The sequence below is a fragment of the Corylus avellana genome, chromosome 4 (assembly GCF_965113065.1).
Source record: "Corylus avellana chromosome 4, dhCorAvel1.hap1.2, whole genome shotgun sequence".
Taxonomy (NCBI): Eukaryota; Viridiplantae; Streptophyta; class Magnoliopsida; order Fagales; family Betulaceae; genus Corylus; species Corylus avellana.
The window spans coordinates 34812909-34829959 of NC_142493.1; the positions used below are offsets into that span (position 1 = coordinate 34812909).

Consider the following 17051-nt stretch of genomic DNA (forward strand, 5'->3'; position numbering starts at 1 on the left):
TTTATAAGCATAAATCCCTACAAATTTTAGATCATAGTGCTCACCTTCTTATCCTGCTCAGTACTTTACGAGCAGCATTAAGATAGTATTTATAGAAGAAAAAAAAAAAAAAAAAAAAAAAAAAGAGAAAAGAGAAGAAGATAGTAATTAGTAAATTAGAAAGAAAAGTAGATAATATCTATTAAATTAGAAAAAAAAAATATAGTATTTATTATATTATTTGTAACAACATAAAGCACTTAGTTTTCTTGTTGACTATGACCAAAAATTCAAAATGTAGTTTTTTGCCCGATTCAAAATGTAGTTTAATATATGCATCAACGTCAACAGACTACTCAATTGTTTGCAAGCCAGCAAAGTAAGTTTTGTGCAGGTTCTACAAATATTGGAAATTGTTTTAGAGAAATATTTGGTGTCAATATTTGACCCATATTTTCTCATATTCTGATCTATTAAATTTGTGTGATCCGTCAAGGATTTTGCGGAATCCACATAAGTTCACAAATTTAATGATTAATTTATACAAAAATAAAAGAAAAATATGGGTTAAATATTGACACCAAATATGGGTTTTTAAAGCTTTAGAGTTTAGAAACAACATAACAACAGGAAAGTCATGACCCAAATCTTTCTTATGTTTACTTTTCATGCTCATTTATTAAAATTTATTTCACAATAATGTGTGTTTTAACAATTTAAAATATAAAAAATAAAAATGACTAAAAACACTTCACAGTCCACCCATATGAAATTACTCTAAAAGGAGGAATCAAACGTTTTTGTATCTCAGATTATTGGAAACAGCCGTATGGCATTAAAGAAAAGTAGGTCCCTCTCCCTCTAAGCCGGCTAGTCTCTACTTAACAGAGTTGTGGGCCTTGTGGCTTCTGTCTGTTGGATGAGATTGAGCTAAATTGGTCATCCATGAAGATATGAAGAAAAAAGTTAATTTAAGTCATCCAAAAATAATATATATATATATATATATATATTGTTTAAATCAAATTGGAAAAGGGTTACAAGTGATCAAAATACCAAAAAGAAGTGGGCTCCCATACAATTGACTCAAACACAAAAATTAACTGAAACAAAGTAGGAAATGGGGCAAATAATTAGCCCGATCCTCTCCAAAGAATCGCATAAAGTAATTTCAAAAGCAAAAAGATGACACAAAAAGTCATAAACGTCAAGAGGATTACAAACTCTAATTACAGGTGTAAGAACCCCATGAGGTCCAAACCCATCTGCACCCCAAGCATAGGACAACATAGACCACCCGAAGGAAGTCAATATAAGGAAAGCAATGGTAATATCCGAATCTAGAGCCGATGAGAAGGGGTTTTTTTACATGTTTATTGAGCCCATCATGGAAGTTACTTTCAAACGTCAAGACATACTCGTTTTAACATGCTACAGTAATGACAACATGTGTAATCGTACGTTGCTTGTGCCAACTACTGAGACCAAGATGGCGCATGAACAGAGAGAAAAGAAAATGCAAATGGTTTGAGTAATGATGAAAAATGAAGACAACTGATCTGCTTACTGTAAAACATTATACATATAACTACGTGGGAACTGATCTGATAAGGTTGAAAAGGTGAAGACATTCAAAGAAATTAAGAAAGTGAATTAGATTATTCTTAACAGAGAAAGAAGTGAAAAACAACCATTATTGAATCATAGAGGAGCTGAGGCTCCGGAAGCTTAATAGCAAGATCAAGCCTAATGAATGACATTGGATTCTGTTTTGTGTAACAAAGAGGCTTCTTGATCCACAGCAGTCGAGATTATTTCTGAGATTTCTTGCGGATATCTTTCATCCATTTGAAGTTTAATATTGATTTCCCAAACTTGCTCCCTTTGGGCCCATCCTTCCCCTTCTTCTTGTTGTCCTCTGATGCCGGCGGCGGGGGGTCAGGGTTGTCGTAATCCCATTGATCAGCCCACGAAGGTCCAGAATCCATCTCTCCTTCCTTTCCTAACTCTCTTGCATTCCCTGAACCAGAACTTTTTTATGACAGCTTTTGAAATTTGTTTTAACAGTCATTTGCTTATTTTAAGCTAATGCTGCTTTGGTCCTCCATTTTGCACGAGGCATAAATTTGGAAACAAAGTTGGTTATTTTGGGTGAACGGCGTTAGGAAATCGTCTTAAATCACCATTTGCTTCTTTTAACCAAACCTGCTTTGACCACTTTGATTCTTAACGTGATCACATCCTTTCACATGAGTGTGGTTAATAGTTGGTTATTTCGGTAAACAACCGATGGCCCTTCATCAACCCTTTTTGACGGGGTATCTACTGGTCAAGGCAATGATAAAAGTCCATATCTATATCCATGTCAAACCTTACATTTATCTAATCATGTCTGCCATGGATTGACCAGCTAATTTAAGATGGTTTTTAATTTCGTTTTAACTGATTTAGAAGGCAAACCAAAGATATGAAATCTAGAATTTCATTAATATACTACTTCTAAGTGTTTACTTTTTGATGTGACAGTAGATCATATATAGATTAACCCGTCCAAAATTTAATAATAATTTTCACTGCCACGTCAAAGAGTAAGCACCCTCTCTTAATATAATTCCTCCAACAAACAACACGTCCCCCAGCTGACACCATGTACACCAAAGCTACCACTGCAAATTAGGGGTGAATTCCAATATGTTTGCAACATAATGAAATAGGAAAGTATATCATCAAGAAGGTTTGTAAATTTACAAGGAGAGCTAATGAGCCAATTAAGAAATACACGAATAACCAATGGATTGTAGATAAAAAATGAGGAGCACAAAGATAGGAGTCAGTTGCTCAACCTTTTACTCGGGCTCATCACCTGTAAAATTCAACGTGACCGGCAATCTCCTTACACAACAGCTTTGCCTCACCAGCTAACTTTAGGCTCTTAACAATGGCAAGTCCTGTCTGTTTGTGGGTAGATGATGGCTTATATGACATGGCCTCTTCTTTGATACCAAGTAACACAGCCTCCCTAGCAGGAATCACATTTTCCCACCAAAACTCGCGTAAAATCCCATGTATCAACTCCCAATAACCACGGTCCCTTTTCACACGGAATATTGAGCTTCCGTTTTGGGTCCAGCAATACAAGTCAACCCATTCTCTGTCCATTACCTCCATCTGACCCTGCACCTGAGGCATGTAATAGAATGGCATGGTTGACCAGGGCAGAGCCGTCTCAGGCTTCCCCTTGTTATAGGGGCACTTTACTTCCAGGATCCCACCATCCGGAAAGCAACCAAGAAGACCGTCAGGGGAAGCACCGATCCAGTGAAATCGCTCCTCTGAATGCGTTGCAAATCCTAATAAGCTCACCTCACGACCCGTGATGCTTCTGTAGCGGTCTATAGCAGCTGCTTCATTGAGCACACCCCACTCCATGGCACTAGTTCTGGAACCTCCCAATATTTCTGTTTCTGATTCAAAAACTTTCTCATTCCAGAGCTCAAATCGACGGTTTCCTTTCCAAAAGCCCAAGGCAGTGCTGAAAGTGCTCGTTGTCAGCTTATCCCTGCGAAGGGCAAACCATTCATCTGAACGTTGGGGAGCATCAGATGGAGTAAGGTGCGCAGCCAGCACTAAAGATGAGGGGGGCCGAACAATGGGAGGAGCAGTTGGAGACATCACTGTTGAGGTGAATCTTGAAACCGTTCTCTGAATTCCATGCTCTTTTCTTGAAAACAACGATGCAACTGCTTCATGGCAATTGCCACAGAATCTAGTGATGCATGCATTGCTCATGGCTGAGATAATCATGCAGTTGATACCAAATTTATTTCGAGGAAGGATCCTACAAATGCCACATACTGCTTGAAAATTCAGTTGAAGAGTACCACAAAAAGTATGAGAGGAAATTTTTCCTCTGCGTAATATTGTAGGAGTATAACATAAAGAGAGAGACAGAAACCAGTTTGTAAAAAGATTCATCTGAAATAAATACAAAACACTAAAGGCTCAAAATAGCAACCCACGCTACAGATAAACTACTAATAAAGGGCGTCAATATAATCAACAGACTGTACAAAGGTGTTTTTATTTCTCCCCTCCACGAAAAGCACATTCTGTTCTTCATGATTAAGTGGTCAACGTTTCATCGAATAATATTTGATAATCAAGGATTGTTCCAAAATCTTTGTCAAAGAAAATGATTGAATATTTGTCCTTTTTCCTACAACACCATCATGCAATTCATTCTGTGGAAGGGGAACAATCGAAAACAACAAAAGCAGTTGCTCGAATATTCTATTCATGATACAGTCAGAAAATATGAATCTAAGCTTTTTATGGAATTAGACATGCTACACTATATTCCCAAGAGGCAAGAGCCTCTAACAGAAGTTGAATCTCAGCCCATGCAAATAAACGTTGCCACTTGGCAATGGCATGAGAGAAAATTGATAATTTCATTTCAATTAACGTAACCGTTTCTCAATCATGAATTTTATCATGCAACTTGAAACACTTACCAACTATTTAACTCAAACAATGGCATTCCCAAAACTTGTTTAGCAACCAAATGTTGCGATAAACATAGTAAAAGAAGAAAAGAATAACATATGGAAGTTTTGCAAATAATCCTTTATCCTGTAAAGTTAAAAGCAAATGATTTAACTAAAAAGAAAATAAACCAGGGAATAAAATATCCTAGGCGGAGACAAAGCAATTACTTCATTCATTTGGTCACTGAGAAAACAACAAATGCATGTGAACGAGATGCTAATGCATCATAATTCCATAATAAAGAAAACCCAACGAGACATCGAAGCCAAAAACCAATCTTTGACACCCAAACAAGCCTAATTACTCGGTATACGAGAGGAAGAAAATGAAGGAAAGGTGTTTGCTTTAATACCTGACGGAGGCCTAGACTTGAAGGAGACAGAATTGGGGGATGTAAAAGCAGACGGCGGTCTTAGAATGAAAAAGGGTCCTCCATTGTGAACCCCAAATTGGGAAGCTCTAGTTTGAGAGGAAGAGCCTTGAATGAACCTCATCGACTAAAGTTTGCTTACAATCACGACCAAAGTCATGAAAGAAGAAGAAGAAGAAGAAGAAGAAGAAGAAGATGGGTACAAAGTTGCCGAAAACTCAAGTTTTCGCAGCTGAGCGCGTAATGCGTATATAGGTGATGCTGTAATAAGGGTTTTGCTTCAGGACAAGGATCAAGTATGCGACTCAGAGACAGGGAGGTGGGCTATCGGTTCATTTCAGTTTCAGAGACGCAGCGTTTTCGACACTCAAGCAAAACGCCGTCGTTCCTAGGAAGCCATTTTTGGTTGGTTTTGGTAATTGCAAGAACGGTAGAAAAACACAACCACACACAAGTCCACGACAGTAAAATTTGTTTTACTTGTGAAATTATGAATGTGACCTTCAGAATTATGACAAATAATTTAAAATATGTATTACTTTTAAACATAAATTCTAAAAAAATAAAAAATAAAAATTCTCATATATTATTTTTTTGTTTCTAGACAAACCAAACACTTTTTTTTTTTTTTTTACTGTGTCATTCACTTGATTTTATTTTCATCTTAGCAGGCCTCTCACATAGTGGACTAAATCTGTGTGAATATATAATTGACTCAACATGTGTAGCCTCTTGATTCATTTTTCAATTGTCATTTGATGGATTTATTTGACTCATTTTTGTACACAAAGATAAAATACTCAAGTATGTGTTGCTGGACCAAAAAATAATTGAGAAATGCATAACTAGCTAGCCTAATATTCAATTAGAGGGTTCTCAAGACGTAACTCAATCGACTGGTACCACGCCTAATAAAGCACTAGTTCAAATTTTCCTTTCCTCTCTTGGTCGGACATGTAATATATATATATATATCCAATCAATGTCCAATTCCTGATGCTTTCATAATCAACCTGTAAATTAACTTTTTTTTTTTTTTTTTTTTTTTTTTTTTGTATATTGTTAGCCTATTGATCAACTTAAGCCATTTATAGCTGTTACTTCTCATATATCTATTGGTAGCCTATTAATCACCTTAAATTGTCCTATAGCTTAAGCCATTTATAGCTGTTACTTCTCATATATATTTTTCACATGGAGGCAAGTCTCTTTTATTTTTGTACCATGGTAAAAGATTATATGATATTCTGCACAGCAGGTTAATCGTTTTAAATTTTTAATTAATATTTTATTAAAAAAGTAATGTAGTATATATATTCATCATAAGTATCCCCCCAGCCGAACTGCTCTCAAATCTCTCAATCTTCAGGACCAAAAACAGACCCCCACGAAATCATTTTGAACAATCATTAAAGAATTTTATAAATTTATCATTACCAATTTTAGATTTAGGCCTATAACTCTGTAGCCAAAACATTTAAAAATAAAATTAATATTATTATTATTATTATTTACACTCATTTTATAATTATTAATAATTAATAGAGCGTGTTTTAAGTAATATAAAATGAGTATAAAAATTAACATTACTTTAATAAAATAAAATAGAAAGTAAAAATCTTAGTGCAAAATTTTGGATAGAAGCTTAAACGCAGGAAGAGAGAGAGGAGTCCATCGACTCCATCCAATTCCATTCCCCATTTCCTCCTCCCTCCGCTAATCATAGACAAAGCTTTTACTTCACGCACTCCTCTGTCTCTTTCTCTGTCTGTCTCTCTTTCTCTGTGTCGCAAAGACGCGCACACACATACACACTCTTTTTGCTAAAACACCCAAACTTACCGTCTGCATAAAGTGAAACCAAATCCATAGAAAAGCTCAAACCAATCTCTACATGGTGAACTCACTCCCACTCCCACTCCCACTCCCACTCATCAAAATCCCCATCTCCCTCTAAAAACGAACACCCATCTATCTTTCTCTCAGGCAAAAACACGAACATCAAATACCCAATTTCTGGAAAAGCCTGGACCGTCATGTACATGTCGGAGAAGCCCCGTCCCATCGATTTCTACAAAGAGGAATCGCGAGAGATGATGATGGAGGTCGTATCCAATGGCGAGCTGCCACCGCACCACCAACACCACCCTCAAGCTCATCCCTCCCATCCCCAGCAGATGATCCTAGGCGATAGCAGCGGAGGTGATGAGGACCACGAGGTCGAGGTCAAGGCCCCCAAGAAGCGGGCCGAGACCTGGGTCCAGGACGAGACACGGAGCTTAATCGCTCTGCGCCGAGAGATGGATGGGTTGTTCAACACCTCCAAGTCGAACAAGCACTTGTGGGAGCAGATTTCGTCGAAAATGAGGGAGAAGGGGTTCGATCGGTCGCCGACGATGTGCACCGACAAGTGGAGGAACTTGCTCAAGGAGTTCAAGAAGGCTAAGCACCAGGATAGGGGGAGTGGGTCGGCCAAGATGTCGTATTACAAGGAGATTGAGGAGATTCTGAGGGAGCGGAATAAGAATGCGCAGTACAAGAGCCCCACGCCGCCTAAGGTTGACTATATGCAATTCTCGGATAAAGGTATGGATTTGAGCTTTGTTTCAAGCCTTTTTTTGGAAGAAATGGAAATGGGTATGAACCAAGTATTCGTTTTCGTAAAGAAATTTGCGTTAAATGATGTTTCTGGATGAGGGTTTGATTGGATAATGCTTGATTTCTGTTCCTGGGTGTATATGATTTGATGGATGCATATAGTTATTCCTGTGTGTTTTATTGCTTTAACTTAAAATAGCTGCGGTGTTAGAATTGCCATGTGCAGTGCTTCCTTCCTTATGAAATGTGATTCTATTAGAGGCTAATTCAGAGTTTTCTGAATTGGGTATAACAAATTAAGTCGAAAATGAGTTACTTTTTTAGTATTAGATGTTTGCCATTTTTGGCTTTTGCAAATGGATTTGATTTAGTGTGGGTTGTCTGAAAAAGGTTTGCAATGAGTGCTGCTTCAGAACTTTTGTTTTCCTTTTACCTTGCAATAGTTATGGTATTGAAATTACTATTTCAGTGCTTCCTGCATTCTGCAAAATAGATAGGCACATGATGAATCTTTCTGTGCGCTGAGTCATGTGAGATGTTCCCTAGAATGTTGTGTGAGGATTATCTTTGCTTATTTTGGGTGGGGGTATTGGGTGTAGGGGTACATAGGTCACTTTGTCGTGAGAATTTCTTTTTCTAGTTTTAATTAAAAGCTGGGGTGTCTTATGAGCCAGTAGAAGGGGATTTGTAGAGTAATATGGTTGAAACAAAAATTATTTTCTTCTCAATTTCATACGCATGTGAAGTAGGGAGGTACACAAGATTGATCATTTATCTGCCTTGGTTTCTTGATTACCCATGTCCCTTTACCTTATTTTGCCCTAAATCTTAATTTCATTGGATTCAGATAATTAGGTATCAATTCATCTACCTATATTACTTTAAGGAAAAATAAGGGAGGAAAGAAGTTGTTGATTTTGGAATTAGAAAATTAAGGGTATGCCTGATAATGGTTTTAAAAAGTGTTTTGATGTGACATAAAGGTGAGAAGTGTTTTGATGTGATATAAAGGAAGCGTGGTGGGCACTCCCCACAGTGGGTTCCTTGATAGGGGCGGCTCAAGCCACCCCTTTGCTGGGGGATGGCTGTGCAAGCCACCCCCATTTTTGGGGTTTGCCACACCCCTTAAGGGGTGGAGGAGTGATGGATCTGTTTTTCTGTTTTCAGAGTTTTGTAATTTTTTAATGAAAATAAAGAATATACGTTTAGTTTTTATAACACATGGCATGTGATGTGGCAAAACTACTTACGTGGCATTAATCTCAATAGAGATGGTGTGCGGCCACCCCTCCACTATATTAGAGGTGGCCGTCTTGAATCTTTGTTATTTTTAAAAGTAATAAGTTAGTCCCTACCCCTAAAAAATTAAGTACCTGTTATCTCAAAATATTCCTATAAGAATGTGTGAAAAGTTTTCTATAAAGTGTTGTGTTTTGAATTTTTTGTTAATGGTTTTGAGAAAAATGTGTTTTTTGTTTTGAAAACAGAAAACTGTTACCATATGAGGCTTAAGTTGTCTGGTCTTAAAGCCTTCAATACTTGCAATTGCCTGATCTGGTTGAAAGACGTATGGCATGCTAGCTTTTGTGATAACCATCTGTATTGTCCTTCCAATTTCCTTCTCAATGATGATGATGATTTTCTCCACTTGGTTTTTTTCAATAAAAGCTTATATGTTACCAATTAGTCAATTTTAAATGATATTATTAGTGTATTGTAGATGCTTCTTTCTGCAAAATGGTTGTTTTGGGTAAAGAGCACCCAGTATGTTTAAATTTTATATTTGTGTATTTTAGATGCTTCTTTGTGCAAAATGGTTGTTTTATATAAAGACTATCTAGTATGTTCTCACTCTTCTGTGACTCGGTCTTCTTTCAAGCTAAGCGACTTATTTGGCACTCTGATTCTGTGGTAAATAACATTCTAGACTGGATTGAAACACAGTATTCTATGCGTTAAATTGTTTCCAAATGTGATATTCTCCTGTGCATTGAGAATGCCTATAACCGGATCCTCATGTAGGTTATTGAGTACCCACTTATGATATTAGGATAATGGATAGAAGTAACTAAGTTGGATAAATTTCATACTGGCTCATGCGAAATTTTTTGAAGTTATTTTTGGTATTAGAATTTCTAAACCCCTTTACTTTCACTTTTAAGTTGAAGTGCTATGCTGTTGCTGTTACAGTTTATAATATTCTCTCCGCGTGGATGCTCCTGCTGTTCTTAATTCCATTCCTATTTTCAGTGGAGATTGTTAACCTCTAAAATACAAATATTTTATACAAGACCAATTTTCTATACCACATTTTCATAGTACCTCTACTGGATTAGTCGACTTTCTAGCCTAAGTTTCTATTGATCCTTTAACACCATGGTTGCAACCAAAACAGATAGCTGATATTATGGCCGTGTAGATTAGCTTTTTTCAGTTGGCAAATTTTTTTTATATATATAATTGGCCCCAGGAAAAATATCAATTGAAAAGAGGAATCTCTGTCCTTTGTCGTTGGCTTCAGGGGCTAAAAGTTGGGTTTATAGGGCTAGGGATTATAGAAAGATATCTTGAGGATTTTTGAAGAATCTGGTTTGAAAAATACTAGGGTTATAGGGTAAAGATGACTGTTCTTTGAGCAAACAGCTTGCAGGGATTTCTCTGGCAGCAATAAGATTTGATATTTTTGAGGTTGTTTTAAGGAATTATTTGGTGGGTTTGGTATGGAGAATTTTAGGGTTTAGGATTTGAGATCAAAGGATTAAAAGAAAGAAGAATCTTCACAACTATGGACCATATCTGTCTGATTCATTCTCTGAATTGTTCTCGGTGACCCATGTCATAATTTATCAATAAATTTTTCTGAGTGGAGAGAAAATTTTATTAAATCTGGCTTCCGCAATTAGTAATCAGTACAGGTCTGAATGAGGGCTTCATGCTTTTGAATTGTGCCATTCTCATCTTCCTTCAAGAATCACCATAGTGTATTGAGATTTCCTGTACATGATTTACTTGAGCATCCTTCTATGTGCTACCTTGTTAATTGCTGGTTGCATGCTTGCATTTCTGATTTACATGCTGCCACTGCCACTGCTTTGGACTTCTGTTAACTAGTGTACTAAATGTTCTTCAGCTTTTGTTGTTGGAAATTTGTAACACCTTGATGTCTTCTTCTTTGGCCCACTGTTATTGTAACCAATTTATATTCATTTTTCTGTTGTAATACTCACCCTTGTCTTATAATAGATGAGATGCTTTCTTTTCTGGGCTGTCCCAAAATAAATGGAAGTGTCCAAACGTCAAAGTGTTTATCCATTTATCTCCCAATATTACTCGTAAATTTTAAAATATTTTTTTCAAATTGAACTTATCCTTTTTGGTCCACGTAAGGGTATTATACAAAGATTGTCACGTTTATTTTGTTCCATTAAGATTCGTGACATTTGTAAACTCCCATCTATTTTGGATGGAGGGAGTAGTATAATAGGCAGCATAACTAAATATTTGGATTGTGCGATATGACATGCTTCTATTATTATGATATTGATGCCTATAAAGCAAACTGTTTGACTCACTTTGTGTTTGCGCAGGTATTGAGGATGCCAGCATTTCTTTTGGACCTGTGGAAGGTATGGACATATTTGATTGTCACTATTCTAATTTGTGTTTTATGTTTCTTTCTCACCTATTTCGCTGTTTTTGTTTTGGTGGCTTAAGACAAGTGTAGGATCTGTAATTAGGCTTTTGGTTTATCACCTGTTTAGTTGAGCTGAAAAGGAGGAGTAGAAAAAGAATTGAACACCATTCATGATGCATGGAACACGGTTGTTCAAATTTTAGTCTACTATAAACTATCATAAAAGATTGGAGAGAATCACAGCCACTAAAATAAACAACCATTTAGCTTTGGAATGTATATTTTATTGTAGATGTTGATATTTTCATGGTAAAGGAAGTGTGGAATTAATATATTATGAACCATTATCATGGAAGAATTAGTCACCTATTGAGACAAGAAATCTGGGTCTTGGAAAACCCTCCCCCCCTCCCAAACCACCACTATCCATAATTGAGAGAATTGGACTACTCTTTTCAGTGGAAATAAAGCAAGTTGAGATATGTGAGTGATGAAGATAACAATCAGATATCGGGGGAAATGATTTTGTTGATTGCATCTTGAATCAGGCTATGGAAGCCTTTCTATGGACTTGCTGAGTTTGATATTGAGTGAGACATGATTTTCTTCATCGGATACACAGTCCAATGCCAACCCTTGGTCCACTCTATGTATTTGTCATTTCTGTTGTCGATATGCAAATACCAAGACCTTGTCTCGCTGTTCTCCTGGTGCTTTCTCTCTAGGTTTCTCTAATTTGTGAGTGAGTAGATATTTTCTTTAATCCTCCCGTGTCTCATTAGTTCTTTAGGCCCTGTCCACTTAATCATCCAAAAAGCCCATTAAAGTCCATAGAGAAGAAACAAGCTTGAGGATGCTATTGCCTTTTCCAGAGTTTTACCTTCTTGTCTTAATATCTCCCTATGTATATCATGTATGGATCATACAAAATGCAACCTGAAGAATTTGAAGCAAAGCAGTTCCCACAACCTTCTCAGTCTCATTACCCAATAACTAAGTTTACTTGATCATGGGTGTGGGGATGCGGAGAGAGCAAGAGCGAGGATGGGGGAATGGGGAGGGAGAAAACTGGAGATTTCTTTATCCATTTTTTCAAAATTTGTCTCTCTTTTATTCTTTTCCTTGGTATGATTTTTTTTATATCCCATGTTGCCTTTTTTTTGTTATGTGTTTATCTCAAAGAAAAATGTGTTCCCTCCTGTTTAAGTTCCTTCACGTACAGCTACTGGCAGGCCAACACTCAATCTTGAGAGACATTTGGATCATGATGGACATCCTCTCGCCATTACCTCAGCTGATGCAGTTGCAGCAAGTGGAGTTCCTCCTTGGAATTGGAGAGAGACCCCTGGAAATGGTAACTTTGCATTTAAATCTGATTGTGCTGTGAAATTGGTTTAACAGACATCCTTTTTTGTAACTTCTCCTTCAAGCATGCTGCATAATGATTACCGTTTTGTTAATTTTAAGCACATCTTGTCTATGGGTGAATGCCCTCCTTTTGATATGCCCAAGTGACTAAGTGAGTGTTACCAAGGCCAGTGCTACGTTATCATGAGATTTTGGCGCTGCTTTTAATTGACAGGATTTCTTTATGTTAATTCTGTTGTTTTCTGCTCCCATTTTTGGCAGGTGGGGAGAGTCAGTCATATTGTGGGAGGGTCATATCAGTCAAGTGGGGGGATCACACTAGAAGGATTGGTATCGATGGCACTGCAGATGCCATCAAGGAGGCAATTAAATGCGCTTTTAGGTTAAGAACTAAACGCGCATTTTGGTTGGAGGATGAGGACCAGATAGTCCGAAGTCTTGACCGTGATATGCCTTTGGGGAATTACATGCTTCATCTTGATGAAGGTACAGTGTTCTGTGTACAGTTTTCATAAAAATAATTATGATTCTGAATATTTCTTAAGAGAAAATGTTGAAAAGGTTGCAGCATTTCTTGATGGGATTAATTATCATGGTTTGCCTTTCTTTTACTTTTTGATATACAAACTTGTAAATTTAATTATCAAGTACGTAGGGGGGCTAACCGAGCATGCTCACTACAGCTATATGGCCACCTGGCATTATTATGACTTCAATGGGTTCAGTATAACTTGGATGAGTCGATGTTAATGCTAAGCAGTTTTTGAGCCCCCATTTTTTGGTCCAAGTTTATGCTAAGCAATTTTCTTTTTCTTGTTTCCCTTTTTGGTTGGGGCTAAGCAGAAATGTTGAACTCCTAATTGCAGGATTGGCAATAAAAGTGTGTCTTTATGATGAGTCCGATCACATACCAGTGCACACTGAAGAGAAGATTTTTTACACTGAAGAGGATTACCATAATTTTCTTTCTCACCGGGGCTGGTCACGTCTGAGGGAGTTTGATGGATACAGAAACATTGATAATATGGATGATCTTCGACCTGGTGCAATATACCATGGTGTGAGTTGAAGGCAGCTACAGCTTCTTCATCAACTTGGAAGGACTTGGGTATTCTGTTTCCATCTTGATATAAAGTGCCACACCCACAGTGGTTGGTTCTGAACCATTTTGCTCAATTGTGCATATATTGCTCTTCGCTGCTCCAGTTTCTTTGCTTAAAAATGCTTGCTTACAGTGGAGGGACTTTGTTATTCAGTTTCTTGATGCAAGCGCCACAACTGATTAGGAACCATGTTGCTCGGTTGTGTATAATATAATGCTGTATAATGTAGGACGTGGACAAAAAATCATCTGATCTCTTCACATAGTAAGCAGCAGCCTGGACCTTTCATGTCTGTAAATATGTGTATTTCCTCCAGTGACAACAAAGTAGTAATTCCAACTTCTTTCCTATTATCCTCCTTTGTGGCATGCAGTGAAAGATTGTGAAGTAGTAGTGTGGTGTCTAGTAAGTATATTCATACCCGCATATATATTGAGTAGAAAAAGAATCAAAAGAACAAAAAATATAAGGAAAGGACAAAAAAAAAAACTTCCAAACAGTTTAGAAGAAAATTCTGTCCCAGTGAAAATGAAACAATGCAAGTGTGCCTGGAGTTCATGGAGTTCATCAAGTATATGGTTAATTTATAATGGATGATTTTTTCTACATTTTGCATCAAGTTAATTTTGTTCTTATCAATTCAAGAATTACTCAGAACTCAAGTTTTCTTCTCAACTACACTTCAATGTATGGCGGTTGGCTAACACGATTTCAGGCCATTTAGAGAAATGATCATTTTACATCCCCGTAAGTACACCATTGGATTATATCAATGGTGCGATAACAAGTTAAACTAGAAGGACGCAACAAGACAAAAAGACAATGGTGATTTTTCTTTAGTTCCATGTTTACACATGGACATTTCTACAAAATGTGAATAAAAGATTCACAATATACCATACACACTCAAGCCAAGCAGGAACAAACAAATAGAAGAGAAACAAGTGGCGAGTGAGTAGCTGCTGCGCTCTCTCTACTACTGCTCGTCCCATTCATCGTTCTTGTACGAAACAAGAGTGTCAACCTTGTGAATCTGCATAAACCCAGCAGCCATAATATAAACTTATTATATAGCCAATCTGATTTTTATCATTTCAATTGAATCAAAAATTGCAATTGCAGTAGTACCTTGGTATCAAAGGAATGCAATTTGACCATCTGTGGATTAGCTATAAGTTTTGGGTCACTCTCAATCCAAGTGAATGGGACTGCAACATCTTTATCAGTATATGCCAACACATCAAAAACACCTGAAATGAAGTGAAGTGTAGGCAAACCAAAGGGATTTTGATTAAGAGCAATCACCAAGTACAACAGAAATCATGGGGGGATATAAAGAATAAGTGTTTACATGGTTCGTCGAGGCATGGCAAATAGGTAATGCTTGAAGCAATCTGCCGCATGATAGCTTGAATCTCTCTCATGATTTCCTTGTCACTCTTCTCCCTTGAGACGCTGAAACCAGAAGAAATACAATAATAATAATAAAAAAAAACAAAGAATCTATCCCAAGCTTTAAAAGCACCCTAAGCACAATGAAGAACAACATTAAATCAAACTTTGTTTAAATTACCCCGTCTCGACGACCTCGTTATCGGTCTCAATGCTAAAGTTCCACCTTTCTAGGACCTCATTGGAAGCCTTACTCATTATTACAAGAACAATCCTCTGTAATTTTCCAGCTTCTAGCCATTCTTTACAAGAAAACCAAACATTTCAGTCATCGAAATGGTACAAACTCAATAAACATAAGCCCCACAGCATGGATGCTCAGAAATTGGAAGAGAAGCAAAACAAAAATATATCTTAGTTTCTCTTGTTTTTTATACTCATAAAATGAAAAACAGAAATCAGAAGGCCAAATTGTTCTAGATTCAAATGTTGCACTATGTTTCAATTACCCAGATTATTACAAAACACATAAAACCAACGAAGTTTGAATCCTATGGTTTCTTGTTTCTCCTGATTTTTTATTCTATCCCTACAGTTTCTTAGCATCCAAACAGAATACAAAATGCTCAGTCTAAAAGACATAATTTACCCGAAAGCTGAGCGGTTAAGTTGGCAATGAAGGATTTGACACCCTCATCCTGAGTAAGTAACATTGGAAGCCCGTATTTTTTCATCTTCACAAAACTCTCTTCCGGATAAACTCCGCGATTATAGAGAATGCTAAACAATTTTCAAACCAATATTAATTCTTCAAAATCCAACATATACATTTCAAAAATAAAAAACAAAAACAAACAAATAAAAATTACAATCTAATTCTGTTACCTGTTTGCAGCATACCCTGAAAGAGGAATTGCCCAGAAATACAAAGATCAGCCAATATTTCTAAAAACCCCCAAAACCCAACAAAGAAAATCGAAAACTAAATTACATATATACACAGAGAGAGAGAGAGAGAGAGAGAGAGAGATCTAATTGGTGTATAAGATAAAATAACATACCAAAGAACTCGCTGACAATTGCCGCTGAACCACGAAGGGTGATAATATCTTTAGCGACTGTTCTTGAAGCCATAACCTCCTTTTTGTGTATAAATCTTTCGGGAAAGAAAAAATCAAGATTTGTTGAAACAAAGATCAAACGCACTGATTATGGGTTTTTTTTATTTCCAATTTGATGGAGAAAATGAAATGGGGTAAGTTCTATTTCTAAGATATAGGGAAGGGCTTTGTTCAATCGTCAAAGGGCAAAAAATGGCTGAAAGTTCTATATTAATTCTTGGATCAAAGAGAAGGGTTTTGTTCAATCGGGTTGGGTATTCTGTAGTTAAGATCGAGAAAAGTTGCGAAAAGATTAGGGTTAGGATGCTGAATAACGAGGCTGCAGAAATAGATCAGCCTTTTGAGGAAATGGAAGGAAAAGTTGGGGCAACGGCTAGTTTTTCTTTTTTTTTTTTTTTTTTTTTTTAAATAAAGAAAATTGGCTCCACCTCGAGGCCAACGGTAACATTTAAAATTGCGCCTTTAACGGTAAGAAAGTGGCAAGCATTTTAAAATGAAAAGAAATATCTCTTCTCTCTCCTCTCTCGGCATCTAATAAAAATTTCAAATGAGAAGAAAGTCAGGCTGGTTATCCCAACCAACCTTCCTATTAAAAATAAAAAAAATAAAAAATGCAAAAACACTTATATAATTAGGGTTAACCCAAAATCCCAAATCTCCCGCCCCTCTCTCTCAATTTCTCATTGCATTGACAATAATCAATCTAAATGAGATATTTTTGGAAACAAGCATAGCACTACCACCAACATTTTTTTTGTTTCTTATGGAGCTAAAGCCTAAGATACCAATTTTTTTATCAAAAGAGGCTTATCAAACTGATATGTAACTCATTTATTAATTAGTATCCGTTACATTTATCTTAATTAATTATTTTGTCCATCTCTGATGAATGAGTTACACATTAATTTGGTAAATCTCTCTCGGTAAAAGATTTGATA

At 36.7% G+C, this 17051-nt stretch overlaps 4 protein-coding genes across 7 annotated transcripts; 1 reads left to right on the plus strand and 3 right to left on the minus strand.

Annotated features, from left to right (window-relative positions):
* Positions 1 to 1790: 1790 nt before the first annotated feature.
* LOC148586641 (uncharacterized) lies at positions 1791 to 1973 on the minus strand. The gene has a single exon (XM_088516125.1). It carries the CDS (start codon positions 1965 to 1967, stop codon positions 1791 to 1793), a length of 177 nt encoding a protein of 58 aa, XP_088372251.1. The 5' UTR covers positions 1968 to 1973.
* A 660-nt stretch (positions 1974 to 2633) lies between these two features.
* Positions 2634 to 5081, minus strand: LOC132178699 (Restriction endonuclease, type II-like superfamily protein). 2 transcript variants are annotated; one of them, XM_059591211.2, is made up of 2 exons: positions 4880 to 5081; positions 2634 to 3833 (listed from the first exon to the last, which is right to left on the minus strand). In XM_059591211.2, exons 1-2 carry the CDS (start codon positions 5019 to 5021, stop codon positions 2839 to 2841), a joined length of 1137 nt encoding a protein of 378 aa, XP_059447194.2. In that variant the 5' UTR covers positions 5022 to 5081; the 3' UTR covers positions 2634 to 2838. The 2 variants fall into 2 exon arrangements, with proteins under 2 accessions (XP_059447194.2, XP_059447195.2); XM_059591212.2 differs by having other exon boundaries at positions 2634 to 3817; positions 4880 to 4967.
* A 1462-nt stretch (positions 5082 to 6543) lies between these two features.
* LOC132177911 (trihelix transcription factor GT-1) lies at positions 6544 to 13958 on the plus strand. 3 transcript variants are annotated; one of them, XM_059590388.2, is made up of 5 exons: positions 6544 to 7483; positions 11083 to 11121; positions 12337 to 12483; positions 12759 to 12983; positions 13364 to 13958. In XM_059590388.2, exons 1-5 carry the CDS (start codon positions 6934 to 6936, stop codon positions 13564 to 13566), a joined length of 1164 nt encoding a protein of 387 aa, XP_059446371.1. In that variant the 5' UTR covers positions 6544 to 6933; the 3' UTR covers positions 13567 to 13958. The 3 variants fall into 3 exon arrangements, with proteins under 3 accessions (XP_059446371.1, XP_088371528.1, XP_059446372.1); XM_088515402.1 differs by having other exon boundaries at positions 12352 to 12483; positions 12759 to 12988; positions 13297 to 13958; XM_059590389.2 differs by having other exon boundaries at positions 12352 to 12483.
* A 366-nt stretch (positions 13959 to 14324) lies between these two features.
* MAD2 (DNA-binding HORMA family protein) lies at positions 14325 to 16470 on the minus strand. The gene is made up of 7 exons (XM_059591803.2): positions 16054 to 16470; positions 15878 to 15893; positions 15642 to 15772; positions 15174 to 15294; positions 14952 to 15055; positions 14729 to 14850; positions 14325 to 14633 (listed from the first exon to the last, which is right to left on the minus strand). The coding sequence occupies exons 1-7, from the start codon at positions 16124 to 16126 to the stop codon at positions 14577 to 14579; spliced, it is 624 nt and encodes a 207-aa protein (XP_059447786.1). The 5' UTR covers positions 16127 to 16470; the 3' UTR covers positions 14325 to 14576.
* Between the last annotated feature and the right edge of the window lie 581 nt (positions 16471 to 17051).

What these genes read in the sequence shown, in the direction of transcription:
- LOC148586641 (XM_088516125.1), bottom strand. Translation starts at nt 1,967, where the DNA reads ATGGATTCTGGACCTTCGTGGGCTGATCAATGGGATTACGACAACCCT.
- LOC132178699 (XM_059591211.2), bottom strand. Translation starts at nt 5,021, where the DNA reads ATGAGGTTCATTCAAGGCTCTTCCTCTCAAACTAGAGCTTCCCAATTT. An exon ending in CAAGTCTAGGCCTCCGTCAG is followed by an intron (nt 3,834 to 4,879) that starts GTATTAAAGCAA and finishes ATTTTCAAGCAG; the next exon opens with TATGTGGCATTTGTAGGATC.
- LOC132177911 (XM_088515402.1), top strand. Translation starts at nt 6,934, where the DNA reads ATGTACATGTCGGAGAAGCCCCGTCCCATCGATTTCTACAAAGAGGAA. An exon ending in TTCTTTTGGACCTGTGGAAG is followed by an intron (nt 11,122 to 12,351) that starts GTATGGACATAT and finishes CTTCACGTACAG; the next exon opens with CTACTGGCAGGCCAACACTC. An exon ending in TTCATCTTGATGAAGGTACA is followed by an intron (nt 12,989 to 13,296) that starts GTGTTCTGTGTA and finishes GTTTATGCTAAG; the next exon opens with CAATTTTCTTTTTCTTGTTT.
- MAD2 (XM_059591803.2), bottom strand. Translation starts at nt 16,126, where the DNA reads ATGGCTTCAAGAACAGTCGCTAAAGATATTATCACCCTTCGTGGTTCA. An exon ending in AACGAGGTCGTCGAGACGGG is followed by an intron (nt 15,056 to 15,173) that starts GTAATTTAAACA and finishes TTCTGGTTTCAG; the next exon opens with CGTCTCAAGGGAGAAGAGTG. An exon ending in TGCATTCCTTTGATACCAAG is followed by an intron (nt 14,634 to 14,728) that starts GTACTACTGCAA and finishes GGGTTTATGCAG; the next exon opens with ATTCACAAGGTTGACACTCT.